Genomic DNA, 27,600 nt, shown 5'->3' with positions numbered 1-27,600 from the left:
TTTTTTTTTTTTTTCAACAACGTTTTACACTTCTATCGGAGGTTTCAAACGTTTCTTAGGGGTGCGCTCAGACTTCCACTACCTTTTGTCCCACCTACAGCACCGTGGGATCTCAATGTGGTGTTATCCTTCCTTCAGTCATCCACGTTTGAACCATTGGACGAAGTGGACATTCGTTTTCTTACATGGAAGACTGTTCTTTTGCTCGCATTGGCATCTGCTCGCCGAGTCTCGGAATTTGGCACATTGTCATGCAAACCTCCATACCTTATGTTCCATCAGGATAAGCCGAACTTCGTACTCAAGCTACTTTTCTTCCTAAAGTGTTGTCCGCGTTCCATATTAATCAACCTGTTATAGTTCAGGCTTTTCGAGAAGTGTCTGGAGAATCCTCCACGTTGGATGTGGTCAGGGCCTTACGTGTTTATGTTGATAGGACAGCTTCCGTACGAAAATCGGATACATTGTTCATCAATGATGCCAAAAAGGGATGGCCAGCATCTAAACAGACGTTGGCTTGCTGGATTCGATTGACCATCCGTCAGGCATACTTCAGCAAGAAATTGCAGTCTCCATCCTCCATTGCAGCACATTCCACCAAATCGGTGGGTACATCTTGGGCGGCGCGTCGGGGTGCTTCCACCCTACAGCTTTGCCGTGCGGCCACTTGGTCTTCTTCCAGTACTTTTATTAAGTTTTATTGTTTTGACACGTTTGCAGCTTCGGCCTCTCGATTTGGTCAATTGGTTCTGCAGGTTCCTCAGAGCTCTCCCACCAAGGGGAAAGACTTTGGGACATCCCCAACGTAAGCTCCAGTGTCCCTTAGTGGATGATAGGGAAAACGGGATTTTGGTACCTACCCGGTATATCCTTTTGTCTGACTCCACAAGGGACACTGGACGCCCTCCACAGCTCTCACCTGCTTCTTGTTGTTGTTAGTTTTTGTTGTTTGACCTGTTTATCTGTTCTGTGTGTGTGTTCTCCTGGTCCATCTCCTCTCGGTCTACATTTTCTAACTAGGGGATGGTGGGTACTAGAGGGGGAGGAGCTACACACTTTTCTAAATATCATGTGCCTAGCTCCCAGCAACCAAGCCTGTATACGCAGCGTAACCTCTAGTGTCCCCTGTGGAATCAGAGAAAAGGATTTACCGGTAGCAACCAAAATCCAGTTTTTACAGATCTCCTTTGTATCATAAGTAAAATAAGGACCACCACCTGTGGATCTTTTAAAATGTATGAGCTAGTAATGATGAATACACCTGTGCACCAATATGCACTGTTAGGGGTCCCTGAGGACTGGAGCTGGGAAACCGTGTTAGTTTGGGGTCCTGGCATTTGGAATACCGAAGCCGATTCCAGCATTCCAACATAAATCGAAATATCGAAGCCGGAAAACCAATCGAGCTCTTCTGGGAGTCCACAGTGGTAAGTCGCAGTGGGGAAAGGAGGTTAGGTTAAGGCTGCTGCAGGGGGGTGGGGGGGTGGGGGGGTGTGGTTTGGGTTAGGCTGCGGGGAGGGAGGGTTAGGGTTAGGCACCCCAGGGGAGGGTTAGGCTTCGGGGGAGGTACAGGTTAGGTTTGGTCTGCCGGGAGGGGGGGGGGATTAGAATTAGGCACTTCCGGGAAGGGTTAGAGTCAGGCTGTGGGAAAGGAGGGTTACAGTAGGTTGTAGGGGGGGTTAGAGTTAGTAGTTGATTACTCGCCAAATAGGAGTCATGATAATTGAAAGTTTCCTTCCATAGGCACTGCAAACAGTACTAAGCAATGTAATAAGGAGAATGCCAGAGATAGTTAAAGGAAAATAAGGGTAATGTACTAACTGGAAAATGTCAAGTTTGGGATAGATCCAATACCTGTTTGTGCGTTTGTCATTGTCCCATAGTATATAACTATTTCTAGGTCATATCATTTGTTTGTTTGTTTTCTCAATAAAAAATATTTTTCTTCACCTTATCACATATTCCCCAAATAACCAGTGGTTTGTTGATACCATGAATGTAGTGTTTTCTATTGGTGGAGATATGATGCACCATGATATTCCCAACAACTTCCTCCGACTGCTGGCTGAAGGTGAGCTTCTCAGTGTACTCTTTACAGCTCCAGATAGATGCAGGTTTTCCAGATTTCCTTCTGAAACAAAGGTGTATTCATATGTAACAGACATGTTTCTAAAGGCTCTCATACATCTAAATGCTGATTTCTCCACCGGATCTGATGAATTGGCGGAAAGCTATGATTGGCGAACCGTAGTGGAAGTTAAACATGTTAAAAATCCCTGATATGCTGATCGTTTCTAAGTATGTTTAATATTCCCGATTCCCTGCAACGGCCGTCAGGGGATCGGGAAGTTGCAGCAATTTTATGCTGATGTATGGGGGCCTTAATTCTTTTGCTTGTGATTCTGTGAGCTGAATTGGAAACAGTGCATGTAGTAATCTTGCTTCAGTCAGACTAGATTTTGACTTGGTATGAGAAGCCCATCAAGGTACAATGCACAGACATGTCCTCATACACCTATCCTTTTTGTGCCTTGAATTAGACAATCCTCCATGAGTAGTGATTCCTGTGTTTGAGTACCTTTTTCTGAATTTTGCATCTTAATTTGCATATAGTGTAGTAAGTAGTTAGGATTGGTATAAAGTAACAGATTAAGGGGGTGTGGCTTGTGGCCTGAATTGAAAGGAAGTGTCCCAGGGGAGCTCCTGCTAAAAAAAGCCCTCTTGGACCCCTTTATTCCTACCTACCTGTTCCCCAAAACACCCTACAGCGGCCCTTGCTGCTCTGTGAGTACTGGGGGTGCGCTGCGGAGCCGGGGCATAGGCTCGTTCTGTGCCTGCAGGTTGCGGCCTTCCCCCTACGTTGAAGCCGGGGCCTAAATTTGGGAGCCCTCCATCCGCGCTCCGACGACCGCCAGGCGCCGCACATCGCTTGTAGACCTGCCCCACTGCAAACATCCTACCTGGGAGCCTCTGCTGAGCAGACGAGGCGGCGATGAGTGCCCCTGGAGCCGTGGGGTGCTGGCTTAGCCGGGCCGAGCCGCGAGGATCCGGAGGCGGCGGCCATATTGGTTGTGGCGGAGTCTGAGGCGCGGACGCCGCGCTCGTACGAGCGGCCCGTTAGTAGCCTCTACTTGCCGGTGGGGCCTTACTGTAGTAGGTGGGAGCACAGGCTGGCCTCTGATCCTGCTGATCGTGGACAGCGGTGGATGGTGCAGGGACTCCTGGAGCTGACGGTGGCCATCTTGGAGGTGGCGGAGCAGGCTCCTTTGAATTGTGCTGCTCCTGAGGTGCTCACTGGGCAGCAGGCCTTATATTACAGTGGGACACTGCATCATCCCTTGAGCTCTCTACAGATAACTGCCTGCAAGCACTGCACTGAGGCTTCCTACCCCATATTTCTCTCTTTTTGTATATACAGTGCACTCTATTAGATTTGATCCTCAGAGCCCCCTGCTGTTAACTCTTATATTGCACCTCACCTACTCCCGACACAGTGTGTAGTGATTCAGGACGCTCTCCTGTGGATTCCTTTCTTAGTTTTAACGGAATGTTGGGACCTAGGTCCTTCGAATGATGTGAAAACACAAATGCCTGACCTCCCCCCTACCCAATTCAACTGATGAGCACGTAACACCCTGGCAGACCTTTATTGTAATCTATCCCTAAGCTGGCACTTCTATTTTACCAGATATTATGAGCAGAGCGAACACCCGAGCAAAAAAAACAGGAGCTTCACAAGATATTTCACAACACTTTTCGCGCCGGGAAAAACCGGCTGAAAATTCGTCTCCGTCTTCGCTATTGTCCTCCCCTAACATGGATCCGAAAGATTCACCCTCAACCAAAGAGGATATTCAATCTCTTCAGAGTATGATATTGGACCTTAAAAATTCCTTCACCACCGCTCTACAATCAGCGATCGGTGAGCTGAAATCCGACTTAGCGGCCTTGGACTCTCGCACCAGCTCACTGGAATCACGGGTGGAAAACCAACGGGAATTCCACAAACAAGTGGGTGAGGACATGAGTTATCTATCTGGTGAATTGGAGCTCCTTAAGGATAAAGTTGAGGATAGCGAAAATCGCGAGAGGCGGAATAATTTACGCATTCGCAATGTACCTGAATCCATTTCGGCCTCCGAACTGGAACCATACCTCAAACGACTGTTTCTGTATTTAGTCCCGTCGCTCTCGGAATCTGCCATCCTGATAGAGAGAGCCCACCGCGCCCTGCGGCCTAAACCAAGGGACTCTGATACTCCCCGTGATGTTATCCTTCGGTTTTTGTCATTCAAGATTAAGAACAGCATTACCATGGCATGCAGGAATTCGACATCAACTCTATTCGAAGAATCACGGATCCAGATTTACCAGGATTTGTCACCAGTGACTATTGCTAAACGGCGTGACCTACGTTCTGTTACCTCTACACTGCGCGACAACGGATACAAGTATTGTTGGGGTTTTCCTTTTCGTCTCATTGTGGAGATTGATGGCAAAGTTCATATCGTCCGCTCCCCTGAGGACGGAGACAAACTGCTTCACAAACTACAACTGTCCCCTACTTCTACTTCCCAGAAGTGAAGACCCTTCTGTTTCAAATTATGTTTACATTTGAGTTTTGATAACGTATAGTTTAACTAATATTTTACTTATTCTTGCTCAATTGTTGTGCTGCCTCCATTTTAGATGCTGTTTCAGGTATGACTGCTCCTTTACTTAATTTCCGAACAGTTCTTATTGGCTGGATATATGTACTTTTTTGTGTTGTTGTATTTTTATCTCGCAGTCCTGACCGGTGGACCGGATACACTGCCCTATAACTGGGCCTTAAGATTGATCCCTACCACGATACCCAGGGGCCTGTCTCTAGTTACCGGTCAGCTCAGCGACACTGCCACTGATCTGATATTATTACTACTTTGATACTGTCTTATGTCTAATATCTGATTATCTTTCATTTCATTTTGTTTTCTGTGTATTGGACTGTCCTGCCTCTGCTATGGGTTCTTCTATGGTGCTGGACGGCCCATTCTCTCTATTTACGATTAGCTTTGGGTGGGGGTGTCAGTGCCTTGGCTTGACACTTCCTCCCCCAGTCTCTAGGGATTAGAGATATACCCAAGAATATTGGGTTAATACCCTCCTCTATTTTATTGTATTTGTATCCCACCAGTGAGCTCTTTTTTTTTTAGAGCTCAATCTTAGTAGTCGGGTATCCTGCCTTTTGGATACTACGTCTACTTTTTTGTCTTTTCTTTCTCTCCTCCTCTTCTAGGTTCTTGTTATAGTTCGTGTGCACGTTGATATACCTGCATCTATAGATAGATAGATCTATATATCTTATATTGTTGTTTGTGTATAGGATTATACATTTCTATTATTTGTTATTTTTCTTCTTTTTTTTTTTTCCCTCTCTCTCACTTATTTTAGCAGAGTTCGGGGCCCCATCGGTTTCCTGTGTATTGCCCCCTTCTCTCTCTTTAGCCATGCCGCTAACATGTCTGTCCATCAATGTTAAGGGGTTGAATACCCCCCAGAAACGCTCTCACCTCAACAGGTCTCTCAAAACTTTGAAAGGTGACGTGATTTTTCTACAGGAGACGCATTTGAAATTGGCCTCCCATCCCTCACTGATGTCTAAACGATTTCCCATGGCCTGGTACTCCAATAATGCAGCGAAAAGAAATGGGGTTGCTATTTTAATCAGAGGATCCGTTCCTTTCCAGTTCCTAGACTGTAAATGCGACACTGAAGGCCGTTATGTAATGGTGAGAGGTAAAATTGGACACGAGGAGGTTACATTGGCTAATCTGTACTCTCCAAATACGGCCCAATCCAAATTTTTGCGCAAGTTCTTCCAAGACCTCTACTCGTATAGACTGGGTAAGACACTTGTTGGTGGAGATTTCAATATGGCTCTCACATACATGGATAGATCCGGCCCCTTGCGCAGTGGACGAACCCCACACTCTTCTGTACTACACAGAGGCATGGCCGAGGCTGGTCTGTTTGATGTCTGGCGCTTTCTTAATCCGACCACTAGGGACTACACTTTTTATTCCAATCCGCACGATGTGTATTCTCGCATTGACATGTTCTTGAGTTGTGCACCTCTCTCCCAGACAGCACATGTTTCCTCGATAGTCCCGCTTACTTGGACTGACCACGCGGCTTTGGTAGCGACTTTTGATATATTTGATAACCCTGACGGCAGACCGACATGGAGACTTAACGAAACCCTATTGAAGATTCCTAAATTTCAGGACTTAATTAAAACTGGGATTCAGGAATATTTCGATGTCAATGTGGAGGGCGACTGCAGTTTAGCCACAATATGGGAAGCCCATAAGGCGGTGATTAGAGGATCCATAATCCAATTTGCGTCCCGCCGTAGGAGAAATCAGGAAACTCAAATTGCTTTATTAACCGACACCATTGCACAACTAGATAGGGAACACAAACGCACACATTCTAAGAAAATACTAGCCGACCTTTCTAAGGCCCGTGATGATCTACAATCTCTTTTGGCGGAGAACATTGAGCGCTCACTTCGCTGGGCTAATCAATCGTTTTACGACAAAAGCAACAAGGCTCATACTTTATTGGCTAATCGCCTACGCGCCAAGAAAGCTAATCAAGCCATTCATACTATTAGGGAACCCTCGGGTAGCGCTACCTATGACCCTAAGAAAATGAATGGTATTTTCTCTGATTATTATAGAGCACTCTATAATCTTGACCCCCCCGACCGACTCCTTGGCGCTCGCAGATCAGGTTCAACAATATCTAGATTCATGCGCCCTTCCTCGGTTAGATGATGCAGCTAACTCTGCTCTCAATGCTGATATTTCTGCTGAAGAGATTGAAGCGGCATTGAAAACCCAAAAACCTTCTAAGGCCCCTGGCCCAGACGGCTACCCGATGGTGTATTACAAAACTTTCGCACCTCAGCTTATCCCTCATATGGTCTCTTTATTTAATAAGATAATGCAGGGCACCCCTTTTCACACTGATTCCACGACCTCTCGTATTATAGTTATCCCGAAACCCGATAAGGACCCCTCATATTGCTCAAATTATAGACCCATCTCTTTAATAAACACCGATCTCAAGCTTTTTGCCAAGATATTGGCGTCTCGTCTGAATACTGTGTTGACGTCATTAATAGACCCTGATCAAGTGGGATTTATTCCCGGCCGCCAGGCCTCAGATAACACCAGACGTATTGTTAACTTAATTCACCATATTAATTCAACGAAAACTCCAGCGATTGCTCTGGCGCTTGACGCCGAGATTGCGTTTGATCGCATCTCCTGGCCCTTTTTGTTTTCTACATTATCCACATTTGGTCTTCATGGTCATTTCATCACTGCAGTAGCGGCCCTCTATTCTAACCCCTCATCCACGGTCCTGACTAATGGATTAAGCTCACCCCGCTTTAGTTTAAAGAACGGAACTTGCCAGGGATGCCCTCTCTCACCCCTACTTTTCGCCTTATGCATTGAACCTCTTGCAGCCCGTATTAGACTCAATGCTGACATCAAGGGTATTACTGTGGGACAGGACTCGTATAAAATATCTCTGTTTGCAGATGACGTGCTCGTGACTCTTTCTAACCCTTTGATTTCTCTTCCTAACCTACAGAAAGAATTACTTTTGTACGGTTCCCTCTCTGGTTATAAAATCAATCATACCAAATCAGAGGCCCTCGCGTTTAATGTTTCTTCTCATACTAGCTTGACCTTGACCTCTTCTTTCCCTTTTCTTTGGAGGCCCTCGGCCATCAAATACCTTGGCACATATATCACTAAATCCTATACTAGCCTCTATCAGGCTAACTATGTTCCTATAATTAAAACGCTTAAGCATGACTTAGATAAATGGGATCGGTAAATATAAATGGACGGATTAACGCCCTAAAAATGAATTTCCTCCCTCGTATCCTTTATCTGTTCCAAACTGTCCCGACAATGGTGTCCCGAGTAACATTGGCTTCCCTGCAAACTATGTGTCACAAATTCATTTGGGCTCATCGTAAACCTCGTTTAAGACGAACCATATTGACCAAGAGTGCAACCTCAGGCGGTTTGGGATATCCTAATTTTCAGGCTTATTTTAACGCCTGTCAACTTAACCACATAGTGTCCTGGCATTCCCCTCGAGGGATCAGAAAATGGGTTGATATTGAGAACTCTATATTTCAGGGTATCCCCCTGGACTCCCTACTGTGGCTACCCGGGTCCTGCAGACCAGCCTCGGCCTATTCAGTCCCCACGATTAAATTCACCCTCGGATTGTGGGACAAACTCCGCACCACTTATAATCTTTCTTCATACCCCTCACCTCTGTCCCCTATCTGGGGTCACCCCGCCTTCCCTCCAGGCAGTGACCGACACATGGCAGCCCCATGGCAATCCCAAGGTGTCACGAGATTTATCCATGTTAAAGGTCACTCTGCACCGGCCTCTTTTGGAGATTTTCAAGAACGCCTTGGTATTCCATCCTCGTGTCATTACCATTATATTCAATTTCTTAGCTACCTTAAGTCACAACTTAAAACTACTCTTTTGAGATCGCCCACCGCCTTCGAACATATGTGTCTGCTTTCAATTGGCAAAAGGGGGAATATCTCCACAATTTATAACTCTGTTTGGCTCCAGATCCTCCTCCCCGTGAACCCCACGAATTGGCCTGGGAATCAGATCTCTCCTGTCCATTAGAAGACGAACAATGGGAAGAAATTAGATTGCGCACTGCTAAAGCCTCCATTAGTGTGGCACTTAGGGAGACATGTTACAAAGTCTATACCAGATGGTACCTAGTCCCCTCCAGACTTCATTCCATTTTCCCTGCGACCTCAAATTTATGCTGGAGACTTTGTGGAGAGGAGGGCACCTTTTTCCACATATGGTGGACCTGTCCCTCTATTCGCCCCTTCTGGAATACAGTTGGAGCGCTCATAGCGCAATCTTGCGGGCATAACATTGAACTCTCTCCTGAAATTGCTTTACTTCAAGCCCCCATACCGTCACTACCCAAATCCCAAGATAGGCTTGTTATGCAATTCTGCATGGCGGCTAAATGTCTGATCGCTAAATGCTGGAAGGATCACAAACCACCCTCCAAGGCATTATTGGTGACTAAGATTAACTATATAGCCATTATGGAATATATTACTAGTTTAAGGAATAACACGGTGGCCCAATTCCACAGCGTTTGGTCCCCGTGGTACCTCACGCGTTCTTTACTCATCCCCAGACTCTGCTAATGCTCATACTGCTAATACCTCTACTACTCCCTCTGTTATTATCTTTGCTTAGACTTACAGCCATCCTCCTGTTTCCTTATCTATGACTTTCTCAACTTTCCCCTTTTGCTCTTACACTTTTTCTCTTTCTTTTACTTTCCTTTTCCTTTTTATTTTTATTTCTACCAAGTTTTTTCTCGGTTTTGGTATAGTTTATGTACTATAATTGAAAAAAAAAAAAAAAAAAGGGAATGATCACACACATGTTTCAATTTCCACAGGCTGAATGCTGCTATCCTCTGTTAGCCTATATTTTCATAGAACTGTATATTTCATTCTAACATTAATCGACAATGTCTTTATGTTATAATTCTATAACGCAATGTGGACAAATTCTCATCTGCTAGTTCATTATTTTGACCTGTACCTGTGTATGTACAATATTACTTTGATTATTAATCATTCTCAATAAAAATGACTATCTTAAAAAAAAAAAAAAGTTACAGATTAAGCATAACGAGGTGCGACGTGAGTCACTTGTATAGGATCTCTGTGTTTTACCCAGATTGTACTTTTTCCTGAAATTTTGCATTTTAATTTGCTAGTACTATGTAGTTAGGATTAGTATTTTTTTTTTTTTTTTTAGAAAGTAGCAGATTAAGGGGTATATTCAATTCAAGTCGAATTTCCCAATTTGTCGGATTCGACGGAAAGCACATGGATCGGCGGAATAGCCGCAGATCCACATGCTTTTGTCGGAAACGGGGCCAAATCAGTCAGGTTTTGGCCCCGTTTCCGACATTCTTAATCCGGCTTTAAAAAATGTCGGATTGAGGAGATAAGACAGAAAGCGGGGACATGTGGATGGGAGAGGAGATGGAGCAGGGACGACTGAGAGGAGAAGACGGTTTGTGACGGAGCAGGTCATCGCAGTGGGGGAGAGCAGTGAACCCTGCGGCTGCAGCGGTGTTGCAGGAGGATGGGGCGCCGCCGCTCATGGCAGCGTCCACCCGGCTCCAGCAAGCGGGTGGACGCTGCCGTGAGGTCTGGCGACGGTGCCCCTTCCTCCTGCTACGCTGGTGCAGCCGCGGGGTTTCTGCTCTCCCCGCTGTGATGAACTGCTCCGGGAGGGCGCTTATGTCCTTTGCGGGGATCTGAGGCTCTGCTAGCGGGGAGCCGCGTCTTTACCAGGAGGGCGCCTGTGCCTGTCCTTTCCGACAATGTTTGTTGGAAAGGATCAGACTTGAATTGAATATACCACTAAGACTCCTATTTAAAGAAAACATTGCATAGTATGGCAAATATGACTTTTTTTATACCTGTTTTGGGGATACAGATGTAGCCACGCTCATCTATCTGATGGTGCGACTAGTGTGCCCGAATCTGTGACACGTGTGCATACACACGTGCACGATATTGACTTCTATGGAGCGAACGCCAGCTGCGACTAGAGCACGGCGTACACTGCAGCTTGTCCCAATGCGTTTGCAGTGGTGAGCATGGTTTACATCTGTAGCTGTATGTGGGCAAATCTTAAACTGCAATCGCAGTTGGTGTACAGGCAGATTTCACCATTTTCACCTACACTTTTCTCTGGTTTTTGCAATTGTATAGGTCAAAAAATGGGACAACGCATATAGGCAAAAAGCTACTATTCGTGCGATAGGTGCAAAAAGTATACTTGCGGTAAATTACCACATTTCTGCGGCCAATTGAATATTTGAACATGACATTTTTGGTGTATCTTTCTCTCACTGAGATTTGTTTTTAAAATATAATTGCAACAACATGTTATCCGCTAAACCCCCCCCCCCATTTAATAGAACTGCAGGGGTATTGTGTACATACTTCATTTCTTCTAGAACATACATTTCCTTTCTGAAATGGTGAAGTGTATTTATTAAATCCTTACATTTTATGTTTTGCAAGCTCTGACTTCTCTCCTCTTTACCATCCACTCTCTTTATTTTCATTTCTGCTTTTGTACCGAGTTCCATCTCTCCCCTGAGTCTCTAGCAGCGTTTTTACTATCTAGCTAAATTAGAAGAAGTGGAGGCTGCAGAATTGCTATAAACATTATGTAATCCGCTGTTTCTGGGATTGTCGTGCCCACACGCACATCATTTCTGCATTATATCTTCACACCTGACTATTTTGCAATTTAAAATAGTGAGGAAAGTTTGCCCAGCGCTTTGCCCAGCCTGTGCTCTTTGTTTAAAATGGATTTTCTTTCTCCAACTCTCCAGGTTTTGCTGATGAAAAGGAAGATGGACAGCTGAGGCTGTATGCAGTGCAGTCTTATCTTGCTTTGCTGGAAATGGAGAATGTGCATTATCCCCAGCGCTTCCTACAGGTTATCAGCTGGGTGAGGAAGATCTTAGTGAAAAGCCGCTCTTTGTGCTGGTATACATGCAGCAGACATTAGCATTTTCTATTCATAGGCTGGGCCATTCGCTTCTGAGCGTCCATGTAAATTGGCTTTTTCACACTGGCTAACTTCTAATTATACACTCCTTACTTGCTAGCAGAGGATTTTAAAAATAAGTACAATATTAAAAAATGCCACAAATTGCAAAGTTTAAAATCTGCTTACAGTAAATGTGCAGAGGGGCTTTAATCAGTTGGGGATTTGTTTAATTAAAATAACTACTCTGCTTTGAGGTCGCATAAATTCTTATTCTGAAATAGGCCTGGCTTACTTACCTAATAATCTCATGATTTAATCAGTTCTGCAGGCCTCTTGCCTAGGTGTATCATTATATTGAAATTCCCTCCATTGCCTGTTTTCCCAGTTCGGGCATCCTCTCTTTAGCAGGGATATATGGTTTTAATGGCATTTGCATGACTTGGCATTCATCATAATGGGAGAACTCATACTAAAGAGAGTGCACTGGAAAACTTGTGCTGGAAGACTAGGGTTGAGATTTATTAAGGCTTGGAGAGAGTTAGGGCTGTATCACACGCGCCGGTTTCTCCCGGATGGCAAAAAGCCGGACAAACTTCGTCTGGCTTTTTGCCATCCGGCAGAGTCTTTCACACACAACGGCTTTGAGCCGTGTGTAATGATGTGCGCATGCGCAGCATTAGACACGGCTTGGAAAAAAAACGTTGTGTTTGAAAGTTACCATTCACACACACGGTCCACTAGCTGCAAAGACGGCACGGGGACGGCACGGCAGCCAGACCTTTCAGTGGATATTTCCGGCTGCAACCCGGCAGTCAGGCCTGGGCCATGCAGTGTGAAAGGACCCTACCCCTCACACTGTTCATTACAATGCCGGCACGGGAAAAGCCATCCGGCTTTTTCCCGGCCGGCAAAAGCCGGCTCGTGTGTTTCAGCCCATAAGGCACTAACCAATCTGCTGCTGTCAGTTTACTGGCTATGTAAACTGGTCCATGTACTAAAGAGAGATAAGGGGGCCAAATAAAAAAGGAAAATCCCTGTACATATCGCTTCTCCATATGTATTGAAGGATTTGTTTTGTCTTCAGCCTGCTAGCGCTATTTGCAGGCTACAATGTACCATGTGTTACTAAAAGGAGAGGTCATAATATCGGTGCTGCACCTGGGTCCCATGCGTTACTAAGAGGAGACCGCTAGGTGTCTTCTTCAAATTGCTACCTGCAGCTATAGAAGTAGGAAGTGTCGCTTGGCCGGTTGTCAATAAAGTTTTTCCCAAAAAAAAAAAAAAAGTGTCACTGCTACAGCGCTACGTGACAGAGATGAGTCACTTCACTTTCTCCGCTCTGCTGCCTGTCACCGGTGAGGGCTCACTCCTGTTTTGCATCGGTAGCAGGCGAAGCAGGAGCTGCTGTTTCTCCACATTAAGTGGAGTTTTAGTACATGTCCCTGTGTGTTTGAAAAATTACAGCTGTTTGGCTGGTACTTTCATAGGGACAGATGTATTAAGCCTTGGAGAGATAAAGTACCAGCCAATCCGCTCCTAACTGTCATGTTACAGGCTGTGTTTGAAAAATGACAAGAGCTGATTGGTTGGTTCCAGCTCTCTCCAAGGCTCAGTACATCTGTCCTGATATCTCTCTCCACTTTGTCTCAAAGCTGTGATGAATTCTCTAGTTGCCTGGTAGGAGTTATATGGTTCTCTCAGCTATAGATGTAATAGTTTAATTTGTTTAGCGATGGAATATTATTTACTATTTAATCCTAACTCTGCTTTTCCTGCTCACTACTTTTTTTGCCTTGATTTTTCTTGGAAAGTTTATGGGGCTGATGCAGAATTGAATGCATTTCTGTTTGCAGTTCATGCTGTATCTAGGGGTCTATTCATGAAGCATTGAGCCAGTGGAGAAGTTGCCCATAGCAACCAATCAGCATTGAAGTAACATTGTAATTTGCATACTATAAAATTATACAGAGCAGCTGATTGGTTGCCATGGGCAACTCCTCTACTGGCTCACTTCTCCACACTTTTCACTGCTTAATGAATAAACCCCCTAGTCTGTTTCCTCCCCGCGCATGTCCCGTAACCAAGTATATACAGCTTTGGGGGATGCACTTTCATACGTACGACAAACACATCTCTACTTGAGACTAGAGGGTCGTAACTGGGTTGCAATTATAATAGTAATAAGCTAAGTTCAGAGAGGGCATGTTGACAGAATTGCGGGTTATGCAGCGTTGTCCATATTTGTAATTACACTAGTTTCCAGACAGATCTTTTACACCTAGCATAGCGTGGGAGCCAGTATGCACTGAGATAATTGCATACTTTATTCTCTTACTGTTTATAAACAGTTCTTTATATAGCACACACATATTTCACTGCACTTTTCAGAGAATATATAGTCCTTCACATCAGCCCCTGCCCCAGTGGAGCTTACAATCTATATTCCCTACCGCATGTGCATACATACACATATGCACTGGGGTTTGTTCTTTGTCAGAATCCATTTAACCTACCAGCATGTTTTTGAATTATGGGGGGAAAGCGGAGCACCCACATGAAAGCCATGCAAACATGGGGAGAACATACAAACTCCACATAGTTAGGACCTAGGTGGGACTCGAACCCAACCTCAGTGCTGTGGGGCAGTAACGCTCACCATTACACCAACCAAAAGTGATAATGTATATGAGATTTTTTGACAGTATGATATTATTGCAGCTTTTTATTTGTAGACTTACTTCTTTACTGTTTGCAGGTACTTGGAGAATATACCTACCTGGCAAAGCACATCCATATAGAATTAGTAATAGCAAAACTTCACAATATAGTTCTGCAAAACTATGCTACCTCTGAAACGAAGGCCTGGATTATGGCTGCAATAACAAAGCTGGTTGCGATCACTCCACATTCTTCAGTAGTGGATAAACTAATCCAACAATTTTCAACCTGTCTGGACACGAATATGAGGCAGCAGGCCTGTGAATTAGATGCACTGCGGGAGGACAAGCCTCTAATGCAAAGACTTTTTCCACTCAACTCCAGCTGTGAAGATGTATTGGTAAATATGTGTTTAAAAGCCTTTGCTTAAATCTGGCAACTGCCTGGTAGTCTAGCGTGACCGGAATTAAAGGTGCAGAGAGATCTTTTTCAGTGGTGCAGTCTTATGCATGGCCTTAGATATGTGTTAATTTGCCTGTGTGGATGATATATCCCTGTTTATACCATAGCAATATGTTTACTCACTGTGCATGCAGCTTATTGCACACCTGATTAATAAACATTTTCTTTATATACCTCAAGGCCTGTACACACTAGGTCAGTGATTTTCAACCTTTTTTTACTCACGGCACACCGAACAATGTTTTAAAATTGCCAAGGCACACCATCCGTTCCCCACAGAAAATACCACAAAAAACACACATTGGCCGTCACAATAATAAAAAATCTACACATACATTGGCCTACACAGAAAAGAACAATGACATTGCTCCCCACATAAATCACGTTGCTCCTTACATACAGCCTATTGCTCCCCACATAAATCAATCACATTGCTCCCCACATAAATCATGTTGCTCACACATAAATCAATTACATTTCTCCCCACATAAATCCTATTGCTCCCCACATGAATTATTCACATTGTTCCCCCCATAAATCCATAAATCCTATTGCTCCCCACAGGAGAAATAGCATAACAAATATTAGCCCCTACCGGTCAGCTGTCCTCCTCCCTGTCCCTCAGTGGCAGGGGTTGTTCATAGTGGATTACTGCGAATACTGAGCAGCGGGCGGTTGGGCAGGTGTGGATGTGGGTGGGCAAGGAAAGCTGTGGATGCAGGTGGAAATTGGAAGATGTGTATGCAGGTGGGTGGGCTGGCTGGGTGGTGAGTTGCGGCGGCCTTGACCTATGATATCACACTGCCGCGTCATCAAGGCACAGGACACAGCCGGATTATGAATGATCCTCTTAGAAGAGCCCAGGCCAACAGTTCACTCTGAAGGTGCAGGAAGCTGCTCTGGCTCCGCGGCACACCTTGCAACTGGTCGCGGCACACTAGTGTGCCACGGCACACTGGTTGAAAAAGCCTGCACTAGGTGATTCGCTCCAGGAGCGATACCGTCTAGTGTTTCCCCTCCAGGGCCAGGCCACCGACAGTGTGCATATACACTGTGCGATATTGCTAGGGATATCGCACAGTGACGTCATGCCACGGCCGTCCCGAACACGTAGCATCTGACAATATCGTTAGATTGAGCTGCATGTTCAGACGACTGAGGGGGTCGTTAACAACCCCTGGGAGTGCGCATCGGTTGTCATCAGCAGCATACGCACTGGGTGGGTAGAAATTAGCGCTATCTATTACACCATCGCCTAGTGTGTATCGGCCTTTAGACATAGTACTTCAGGGGTATCATGCTACAGACAGAAATCTGAACCAGGTTTTGTATATTATTCCAGGTTGATGCCTCTCTGTCTTTTCTGGATGGGTTTGTGGCAGAGGCCCTTAGTAAAGGCGCTGCACCCTACAAGCCTCGTCACCAGCGCCAAGAGGAAAAGCTGTCTCGTGAAAAAGGTATGGGAGGTAATTTTTGCCTAGCTGTAACTAGTTATATCAGCATATTGATTGAATGTACAAGCTGTCTCTCGTGACAAGCCTAATTTTCTCTGCGTATTTATATAAAGGTACCTGTTATCATTAAAAGTGGCTTGGACAATACACGGAGCAGAATTACTATGATAAAATGATGTTCTGCTGCTGCTCTCTGGTCAAAAATTCCTTGGCAAAGGTAGCACATGAGGGCCAGCAGTTGTGCACCAGCAGCTTTGTATTTGCATTGAATTAGCATTACTGCCTCTCAGCAAAGGGCAGTATAAGTGTAGAGTTTGTATGTTCCTGCCATGTGTATATGGTTTCCCTCCCACAGTCCACAAATAAACTGAAGTTTGGTTCTGATAAAACTGATCTCAGTGTGGGTATTTGTGTGATGGACAATTTAGGGGGGGATGTCTAAAACCTTGAGAGAGATAAAATACCAAGCAATCAGCTAATAACTGTCATTTATCCGACACAGCCTGTAAAATGACAGAAGCAGATTGGCTGCTACTTTGTCGCTAAACACTATGGGGGTATTCAATTAAGTGCGGTTTTTAGTTTGGTTGAAAAAACTGCACTAATCAGTTTTTTAATCCATTTTCGCCCATGCTGTTTCACTTTTTTTTTTTTTTTTTTTTTGAATTGGCAGGGGTGAAAATTGCGCCAAACATACACGTGGTTTTGCCAGTGCCGGATTTTTCGACCAGTCGAAAAAATGGCATGGGCATTGAATAGGTCGAATGTAAATTTGACCTAAAAAAGGGGGGAAAGTGCAGTTTTTTCGACTGGTAGAAAAAACTCCAGTGATTGAATACCCCCCTATCTGTCTATTGATACATCTCACCCTGTGTCTTAAAGCCCCACTGAAGCAGATACTTATGCGAACGATTAAACATTCTCGGTCAGGCACTTTGCTATACAGTATGTTGGTATGCAGTACATTAAGGAGAACATTTATAATTATAGCATTTACAGTATGCATGGAGGAGGCAGCAGTTTTCTATCCAGGAATGAAGCATAAGTAGGTGGTGGTGTTGCACCAGTCGAATGTTTACAATAGTGAACTGTTCTAGAAGCAAAGGATATATAAAAGGAGAGAAAGTTGCACACAATTGCTTTTTTTATTTTCTGTAATATGACATGGAGGCTAGGTTTCTGGAAGTGTGTGTAGCTCCGGAGTCTTGGTGAAACATCACTGTGTGTGTGTGTGTGTGTGTGTGTGTGTGTGTGTGTTAAAGAGATTGTGATTTCTTCTACCCAAGTGTTTAAAGTATAAGCTGAGCCAGCTCTGAGGTAATCCAGAGTTTACTCGAGGTTCTGTGGCACTGTGTGCATATGCACCAGATGGGAGAACAGATATTTCATCAGGGTAACCACTTCTATGTAAGAGGATAGACTCTTAATAACATGGCTGTAACATAACAACGAACTTCTGGAGAATGGTGATCTCTGGCTGCTGACCTCTGCTGACACACTTGGCTAATGGCAGCTCATGTCCAATTCATTTAGAGCAAAACTTGTGATTAGCAATTGAGCTGATGCAGGATGTGCTTTGGTGCCATCAGTATCTATTTCTTTTATCGCAGAAAAAAATATTACTATGTTGGAAATAGGTGTTAAGTACGTTTTAGCTTTTTGATGGCAATTTTACAAGGTACATCATATTTTCTATCTAGACTAAATACTTATAATCAAAGTACAAGGTTCTTCATTTATTGATTATACAGCACACTTATATTGCTCGCAGGACAATATATATGGTTTGGTTTTCCAAAGTGTTTTTGTGTTCTGTTAGGTCTGTTGTATATACAGTATGATGCCATATTCTGACATAAATAAACATGAATCCATTTACCCTTTTAGTCCTGCAAGTTCCTTTTTTTCTCTGCTTTTTGTTTAGCTTTGAATCTAGAACCGTATGGCCTATGTTTCTCTCCCGGTTTGTCTGCTGTTGGTCTGGCTGATGGACACTCACCCTCTGCAATCTCTGTTGTATCTGAGATCTCTGGAAACAGTGCTGAGACTGGTCAGAAGGAGTAAGTTTGATCAACCTCTTAAGACAAATTAGAAGTATGATCCAGGGTAGGGATATCGGTAAAACGAATACATACTATTTATCGGCTGGCGGGATGCTGGCTGTTATGATCCTGACCGCCAGAATGCTGGCAGCAGGGCGAGCAGTACGAGTCCCCTTGCGGGCTCGCTGCGCTCACCACGCTGCGGGCTTGGTGTCTCGCTGCACTCACCACACATTGTATTTTCACTCTATGGGTGTCGTGGACACCCACGAGTGGGGAATAGCCCCTGTGCGCCGGGATTCTGTGTGTCTGCATTGTCAGCTGTCTAGATTCCAGTGTCTGTATCCTGACCGCCGGGATCCCGACAGCCGGCAAATTGATTGCATCCCCAGTAAAAAGGAGTTTACAAGTTTATTAGTAACCTAGAACATACGGTACTTCTGATTGCAGGCAGAGGATTTCAAGGTACATTCCTACTTTCTGGTGTTTGGCGACTCCTCACCTCGCCCTATAAGTTTGCTTACAGTAACAGGCACATGAAAAGTATGAGCATGTGCAATGCACAAAGGTAACCGTCACATCAAAGTCTAATCTTCTACTTTAGAACAATCGCTTTCACTATATAAAAGTGCATCTTAAGTTATTCTTCTCTGCTAAATTATAGAACGAGAACCAAACTCTGCTAGTTTGGAACTGATGCAAAAATGAAGTGTGTTTGCAAAGTGGATTTGACTGTGCGTGATTGGGCAAATCACGGAATACCCTTAGAATGTGTGACTTAACCCTTTTATACCATTTCATTTATTACGTTATGCATAATGAAATCTAATTTTTGCACATGTCCACCAATGTTTTGCGCATAGTCCTAAATTATATCTCAATAATCCACCCATTAGTTGGTGGAAGTTTCTGCTCCTCCTCCCATATCTTGCTCTGGAAAGTCATGCAGTAGCAGAAGTTTAAGTGTAGCATTAGAAATTGGATATGTGGCATCACCAATGAGGATTTTGCACCACACCTTGGACGTTTTGCCCAAAAGTACCCTTCTTTTTCACCTTGTTAGCACTAACACTTATGACTATTGTTTCATTTTAGCACTGGTAAACCAATTTACTAGTTTAGAGCATCTACAAGTGTATGAATTTTAATATCTAATCAAATTTTCATTCGACACACATTCATGTATATTTTATTTTTCTTGTTCTGAATAGAGAAAATCGCTTGAAGATGGATGGTGTGAGAAAAGTCTGGGGAAAGGAAGGTTACCTGTTGAAAAAGGAAAATAAAACCATTAAACCAGAGTCAATCTCGCCTCCAATGGAGAGTGGTATATCACTAGGTGAAGATGAAGAATCCATTGGGACTACTGGAGAGCCATCGGTAGAGGTGATTTCCGAGGAAGAGCGAGAGAAGCAGCAGCTAGCATCCACGCTATTTGTAGGTCTTGGATCCAATGCTCTCAGTTTGGTAAGTGCATCATTTGAAACATGACATCATATCACCAAGAAGTAGAAGATGGTGTTGAGAGTCAAATCTGAAACTAGTTAACAGTATTTTTAATTTCTGCAGCGGGGTACACTGTGTTCCACAAGGAATACATTGGGGTGTAGAGTTGGATCTTGATCCAGAGTCTCCAACAGGCTAAAGCTTTGACTGTTCCCAGGATGCATTGCATGGCCGCCTCTATAACCCCGCCTTCGGATACTGGAGCTCAGTTTGTAAGTTGGTGCCTGCAGAGCAGGTCACTTTACAGGGGTGGGGCTGCGCTAGGCAGCCCTGAAAAGAGCTTTTAAGAAGACTTCAAGGGCTGCAGCACTTTATATGTCATTGTGACATACTGTGCTGCGGCTCCATCACCTCCCCAGCAGCGCTGCATACTCCCGCTGGCCAAGTTCCCGGGTACTTGCGGCGGAGGTGCTCCGGTTCCCAGGCACACCACCCCACACGCTCTCCTGGATCACGTGGCTGCTTCTTAGGGAGGAGGTAAGAGGGTCTCCCAGGTGGGATCCGCTGCTAAATCGCGTTCCGGTCACGGTCCCAGGAGACGGACCGCGCCGCTGGAATGGACACTGTGTCAGTACAGGGATCCCACTATATCCAGCAGGACAGGGAGCACAGGTCGGATTGTGTAAAATCTGTTTTAATAAGGCTCCACAGTACCCCATGGTGAGGACCAGCATAAGGGATAAGGCGCTGACCTGTAGCCCCTCCCCCAGCCCCGGGCGCCATCTACTGCTGGTGTTCCCACCCTGGAGCTGCTTATCACTCTCCCTCAATTCCTGACTGAGATTTCGGCGCCATCTCAATTTGCTGCGTCTGGTCTCCGGGACTGCAGGGCTAAGTCTCCTCTCTAAATCCGCCTTCCTCATCAGCGCTGTGATTTTACAGTCACTTAAGTATTCTACATGTCATTTTAAAGACAGTGTTAGTTAAGAAGTTAAGAACGAGTGTCTCTCTACCATAATATTTGGTACAAGTGTTCTGACATATACAGTGTCTGGCTGTGCATTGATAGAAATATATATATATATATATATATATATATATATTTCTATGTGTCCAGTGCAGTTTTATTGTGTGTCTAAAATTAATTTCTGCATTGTCACTGTGACTGTGTGTGCCTGCATCTGCTGTATGAAATTCACTTTCAGTGTATCACAGCTATAGCTATCACTGTATTTCTCTGGCTGGGTCCACAGGATTATCCACAGGATAACATTGGGATATTGTCGAGCAACAGCGAAAATGGCACCAACACGGTCACGAGCTTTCTGGCCTCCCAGGATGCATTGGGGCCTTCACCATATAGTCCCGCCCACTGACTCAGTCAAATCAGTTTTTTGCTTGGTGCGGCAGGAAGCCACATGGTCGCAGGGCTGCTGAGAGTGCAGCCTCAAGCTTTTATTATTTTATTTCTTTTTATAGACTTACTATGTTTTTTTTTTTTTTTTGAGCGACTCCTCTTAACAGCGTCTTAAACGCATACTAGAAAGAGTCGCTCCAACAACTCCCCACCGGGTCGCAACAACGCTTACCTTCGGGTATTAGTGCTGTCTCGACGGGCGTTTTTGTCAGGATGTTCTAGCAGGTCCAGCAGATGTAACCAGGCTGTGGCCGGAGCATGGGGAGACGGTGAGTCTATGGACTTCCTCTTACTAGAGGGGTCAGGACACAGCTACACTGATTTGGTGGAGACTACAAACAGTGTGTTGATGCGCCTAACATCTCGAGTGTGACAGCGCTACGCACCTGGGGATCATAGGCGCCAGGACTAGGTAGAGGCCGCGATCCTGGGAGTTTAAGTCAACAGGGGGATTCAGACGCTCTCCTGGCCGCCCCTCCTCCGAGTTCATGGCCAGTTCCCGCGTGTTTCTCGTTTCATGAACTGAATGACCTCACTTCCGGCTCAGATGCTACCACGTGGGTACTCGGTCGCAGCTTAGACGCTGCGGTTGTGTACACTGGAGATAAACCAGCCAGACCGAGTTGCAGGCCTTAGCGTCTGCATACACGTGGAAGTCGCTCAGCGTCCGTGTCCGTCAGTGAGCGACCGTGTCCGTTATCAGTTATCAAGAGTGGCAGTGTACACCAGTAGCGTCTGATTCCACTCGGCGTCTTACGAGCGTATTTGCTTGGATATGGAAGTGTGGTGAGTCTCCCTGTATCCCGCTCTCTGGAGGCAGCGTATACAGTACTAAAAATTCCTTCTACTTATTAGTATGAATTGCTAATTTTTAGTACCTATTGCATATGAGACCTGTATATTACTGTGTTTTCTGCATGTTATGTTGAAAAAAGAACCAGTTAAAAACAGAAGTACAATTTTCCTACTTATGTATAAGGTGTTTATGGAGGTTGTATTCTCATATGGCAATGTCTAATGCTTTAACTGCTAGTATGTGTGCTGACTTTTCTGTGTAATGTCAGTCCTGTTCTGATCCTCAAATCAGGTGCACTGTGGTCAGATTGATCTCACCTCTATATACTGACATATAGGGTGATTTTTCAGTCACAAATTGTGTAGTCAATAACATTATTACCATGTCTGTGAGCGGCAAAAGTGACGAGGAGAATTAATCAAGCACTCCTACAGCCCTAACATGCTTATCTTGTAAGTCAGGGGTAATTGATATGAATCAATTGGTCACTTATGAGGGTTTGTGTGTCGAACTGTTTCGCTTTTCAGCGAAGTAAAAAACAGGAATTGGTTCAACCACCAACAGAGCCACCATGGAATATGTTCGCAAAGACTCTATCTTCAATAGCGGACAGGTTAACTCCGGTAGCACCACCTCAAGGGTTAGGTTACACTAATGAACCCATATATGCAGCTCCCTTCCTATGGTTTGGTTCCAGTAGCCTCTACAAGCAACCAAGGGGCGGGTAAGACTAAAGCAGATACGTCTATGTGGCAGACTACACAAGATGATACATTGGATGTTGATACAATAGATTCAACTCCGTATGATGATCAGTCGCAGAGCTTTAGTTCAGAAGATGTAGCTGAACTTATTAATGCTGTGAAGGCTGTTCTCTCGTTGGAAGAGCCAGCCAAGACAGTGTTAAAAGCTAAAGCACCTGTATTTAAACGAACAAAATCAGTGAAAGCTGAATTCCCAGCGTCAGATGAGCTGACGGAAATGATGGATGAGTCTTGTGCAGCGCCCAGTAAAAAGTAAAAGATTCCTAAGAGATGGGATTCTTATTATCCATTTCCTGCTGTGGATTGTTTGAAAAGAGAAGTTCCTCCAAAAGTAGATGCACATGTTCTGCGACTTGTGCATAAATCTGCTTTACCACTGTCATCTACCTCATTGAATGATGTCACAGACAGAAGGGTAGAGAGCCTTTTGAAAAATATTTTTTCTCTAGTAGGAGCACTGGTAAGACCTGCTATGGCTTCGGCCTGGGTAGCAAAGGCAATGGGCGAATGGATAGAGGAACTAGAGAATGACATCCCTTCTCCTACTAGGGAGCAGGAGGATCGTTTTTGCCTTTTAAGACAATCTGCCCAGTATTTGGAAGAAGCAGCAATTGATGTAGGTACAGTTGCTTCTAAAGCTTCAGCCTTAACAGAAGTCGCTCGCAGAGCAGTTTGGCTACGGACCTGGAAGGCAGATGCGGAGTCCAAGAAAGAATTGGAAGCATTGCCTTTTGTAGGTAATATATTATTTGGAAAACCTTTATCGGATATCCTAGAATCAGAGGCTGAATCGAAAAAGGTCAGATTTCCGGCTACTTATAACCCTAAATCCAAGGGTTTAAAATTTTGCTCATTTCGTTGGCAAAGCAAAGCGAAAGCTAAAGAGGAGCCTAAGCAACCCCAGTTTAAATCCAGGGGTAGGAAGCAGTGGGCTAGCAAAAAGCCAGCTTCCAAACCTGAACAGAAACCATCAGCCTGAAGAGACGGGCCTCCGCCTGGAGGATTCCAGGGTTGGGGGCCGACTCCTTCATTTTGCACACATATGGCAACAGTCAACAGCAGATGCTTGGGTGCAGAAGGTAGTATCTCAGGGGTATGGGTTCCCATTCAGGAGGCAGCCTCCTCAAAGATTTTTTTGCACCAGCCCATCTCGTATAGAGTCGAAGGCCAATGCCCTGCAAGAAGCAGTCCAAAAATTACTGCAGTCAGGTGTGATTGTCCCAGTACCTCCATCACAAAGGGGACAGTGGTTTTACTCCAATCTATTTCTAATCCAGAAACCATATGGGTCATATCGACCAATTCTCAATCTGAAAATGTTGAACAAATACATATGGATCCCGAAGTTCCACATGGAGACGTTACACTCCATAATGTTGGCTATGGAACCGGGAGATTACATAGTATCTCTGGATGTACGGGATGCTTACCTACATGTGCCTATAGCACTGTCGCATCAGTGTTACCTCAGGTTTGCTATCCTCCAGGAACATTTTCAGTTCCAAGCTCTGCCTTTCGAGCTAGCTACAGCACCCAGGGTGTTTACCAAGATCATGGTGGTTATGGCAGCTTGTCTGCGCAAACAGGGGATAAGAATATTCCCATACCTAGACGACCTGTTAATCTTAGCACAGTCGCAAGATTTACTGTTGAGCCATCTTCAACAGACGATAGTTTGTTTACAGAGATACGGGTGGCTCATAAATTGGGAAAAGTCGTCCCTGAATCCGTCACAGCGGATGATTCATTTGGGGGCCATATTGGATTCAGACCTACAGAAAGTTCTCCTACCAGAGAAAAAGATAGTCAAGGTGCAGGTCATGGCTCAGGAAGCGTTGCAAGCCCAGACAATGTCAGTCCATGCAGCAATGCGATTGTTGGGTCTGATGGTATCAACCTTCGATATGGTGGAATATGCGCAATTCCATTCCAGACCGTTGCAGCACCTTATTCTGACCAAATGGAACGGAAATCATCAGACGATTAAAAAGCAGATGATGGTTTCCAGTAAGTGTAAAAAGGTCTCTAGCGTGGTGGCTACAGACAGACCATTTAGACAAGGGGAGACCCTTTTGGATAAAAGAGTGGCAAGTCCTGACAACAGATGCCAGCCTGCAGGGCTGGGGGGCGGTACTCGGAAGCCTATGGTTCCAGGGAAAATGGACCGCAAGGGAAAGTCGCCTGCCAATAAATCTGTTAGAAATAAGGGCCGTTTACTTGGCTCTAGTTCAGGCAAAGGACAGTCTGCAGGGAAGACCAGTTCAGATTCGCTCAGACAATGCGACGGCAGTAGCATACCTCAATCATCAAGGAGGTACTCACAGCAGGAGACTGATGGAGGAAGTAACTCCCATTCTAAGATGGGCAGAACTCCATCTCCCAGCATTGTCAGCAGTATTTGTCCCGGGTGTACTAAACTGGAAAGCGGATTTTTTCAGTCGGCACACCATTCAGGAAACCGAATGGGCACTACACCCAGAAGTATTTCAGACACTGGTGAACAGATGGGGTCTACCAGAGATAGACCTTATGGCGTCTCGTCTAAACAACAAAGTTCCAAGGTGCGGATCGAGAACAAGGGACCCAGGTGCGGTCCTTGTAGACGCACTGTCAGTAGAATGGAGGTTTCAGCTGGCGTATCTGTTCCCGCCAATATCTCTGTTACCCAGAGTAGTGAGAAAGATAAAACAAGCAAAAGGAGCAATGATTCTAATAGCACCAGCTTGGCCAAGAAAGCATTGGTACACAGATCTGTTGATAATGTCCATGGAAGCACCAATACTGCTCCCTCAACGTCCAGATCTACTAACGCAGGGTCCTTGTTGCCACAGTCATCTGGATCGCCTGTCTTTGACGACGTGGCTGTTGAAACCTCTATCTTAGAGGCTAAAGGATTTTCGAAACAAGTAATCCAAACTATGCTTAGAGCAAGAAAGCCTTCCTCGGCCCGTGTGTATCATAGAATATGGCAAGCCTATATTTATTGGTGTACTGGAAAAAATTTAAATCCGAGATCCTTTAAAGTGTCCAGGATTTTGGATTTCCTTCAGGCAGGTTTGGATAAAGGGTTGAAAGTTGCTTCCTTGAGGGTTCAAGTATCAGCATTAACCATATGGTTTCAGCAAAAGAATGCTGATTTACAGGATGTACGTACGTTTTTTCAAGGAGTAGTACATATTCAACCTCCATTTGTTCCTCCTGCAGCTCCCTGGGATTTGAATTTAGTTCTTAAATTTCTCCAGGGTCCTCTGTTTGAACCACTTGAGAGAGCAGATCTTAAGTGGTTAACGGTTAAAGTTCTTTTTTTACTGCCAATGGCGTCAGCCAGAAGAGTGTCAGATTTAGGAGCATTATCGTGTAAGTCTCCTTTCCTAAGTTTTTTTCCAGACAGAGCAGTTCTCAGAACGAGATCTAGTTATCTTCCAAAGGTGGTATCAAAGTTTTACCTGAATGAAGAGATTGTAGTCCCAGCTTTTCAGGTATCGGGACTTTCTGCGGGAGAAGCGCCGCTGGACGTGGTCCGGGCTTTAAGAATCTACATAGATCGTACTAGTGCCATCAGGAAAACAGATTCTCTCTTCATCCTCTACGGATTCCATAGAAGAGGATGGCCTGCTAGTGAACAGACGCTGGCGAGATGGCTCCGAATGGTAATATCAGAAGCTTATTCTCATGCAGATCTCCCTATTCCGGCTATTGTCTCTGCACACTCTACACGTAAGGTAGGTCCTTCATGGGCAGCACAACAGGGTGCTTCAGCAGAACAGATATGTAGGGCAGCCACATGGTCTTCCATAAACACATTCATCAGACATTATGCCTTGGATACTTTTGCCTCTCATGACGCAGACTTCGGGCGAAAGGTCCTCCTGTGCAATCAGGAGCGTCCCCACCACTAAAATGGCTTTGGGAATCCCAATGTTATCCTGTGGATAATCCTGTGGACCCAGCCAGAGAAATATACGTTATGGTAAGAACTTACCGTTGATAACGTGATTTCTCTTATGTCCACAGGTATCCACAGGGATCCCACCCTGACGCATCTGATTTGAGGATCTAGACAATCACTAAAACCTCTTCCTTCTTGTAAGGAAGGGTGTGCATGTGTGTTCTTGTCACCTAAACAGGTTTCTACCTGATGTTCCTGCCTAAAATCGCTGTGGAAAGAACTGATTTGACTGAGTCAGTGGGCGGGACTATATGGTGAAGGCCCCAATGCATCCTGGGAGGCCAGAAAGCTCGTGACCGTATTGGTGCTATTTTCGCTGTCGCTCGACAATATCCCAATGTTATCCTGTGGATACCTGTGGACATAAGAGAAATCACGTTATCAACGGTAAGTTCTTACCATAACGTATATTTTGTACCCTGGGGTGCTAGGTGCGTCAGGGTCAAATATATAGTGCTGCGCAATATATACTGTTAAGTGTATTTTACTGCACTCTTCAGTCACCTCATACTGCATTTATTCTGTTTATATTCTGTATTTACTGTCACATAAATAAGGGAGTGTTTTGCAGGTATTGTATTTGTCTGCCTATAGTGTACTGTTTACGCTCTACGGCTACATTCACTATGTCTGCCACAGAGGGCAGGAAACCCTCCTGCCCTTGCATCATGCAGTGCTTGCGCCAAGGATTTACCTGAGGGGGATGTTTTAACTGATGGTTTGTGTACTGGATGCCATACATCTCCCAGTCAGCCCGCAGCCCCTGTAGCCAATCAGGAGCCACCTTGGGCAGCGTTCTCAAGTATGCTGAATACGCTTGTGACGCCCCCTTTGGGACCTCTTGTGCCATTGCAGCCACATATTGTCCCTGTAGTTACTCTGCCCTGGGCAAACACTCTGTCTACCCAGATACAACAATTAAATCAATCGTTGGTTAGACAACTTTCAACCCAAC

The 27,600-nt window shown here is 44.9% G+C and overlaps 1 protein-coding gene across 4 annotated transcripts in view; it reads left to right on the top strand.

The window, feature by feature from the left end:
• Nucleotides 1-27,600, top strand: part of AP4E1 (adaptor related protein complex 4 subunit epsilon 1) — a 134,213-nt gene that overhangs the window by 73,968 nt on the left and 32,645 nt on the right. For 3 of the 4 annotated variants that reach the window (XM_063926083.1, XM_063926081.1, XM_063926084.1), the window contains 6 exons: nt 1,963-2,071; nt 11,497-11,615; nt 14,413-14,715; nt 16,120-16,243; nt 18,156-18,291; nt 19,485-19,740. In XM_063926083.1, the coding sequence (XP_063782153.1) occupies nt 1,963-2,071; nt 11,497-11,615; nt 14,413-14,715; nt 16,120-16,243; nt 18,156-18,291; nt 19,485-19,740 (1,047 nt within the window). The remainder of the gene's footprint in view (nt 1-1,962; nt 2,072-11,496; nt 11,616-14,412; nt 14,716-16,119; nt 16,244-18,155; nt 18,292-19,484; nt 19,741-27,600) is intronic. The other variant, XM_063926082.1, reaches the window with a different exon arrangement.

Source organism: Pseudophryne corroboree, chromosome 6 (assembly GCF_028390025.1).
Source record: "Pseudophryne corroboree isolate aPseCor3 chromosome 6, aPseCor3.hap2, whole genome shotgun sequence".
NCBI classification, from domain to species: domain Eukaryota; kingdom Metazoa; phylum Chordata; class Amphibia; order Anura; family Myobatrachidae; genus Pseudophryne; species Pseudophryne corroboree.
This window is presented reverse-complemented; position numbering and strand designations above follow the sequence as displayed.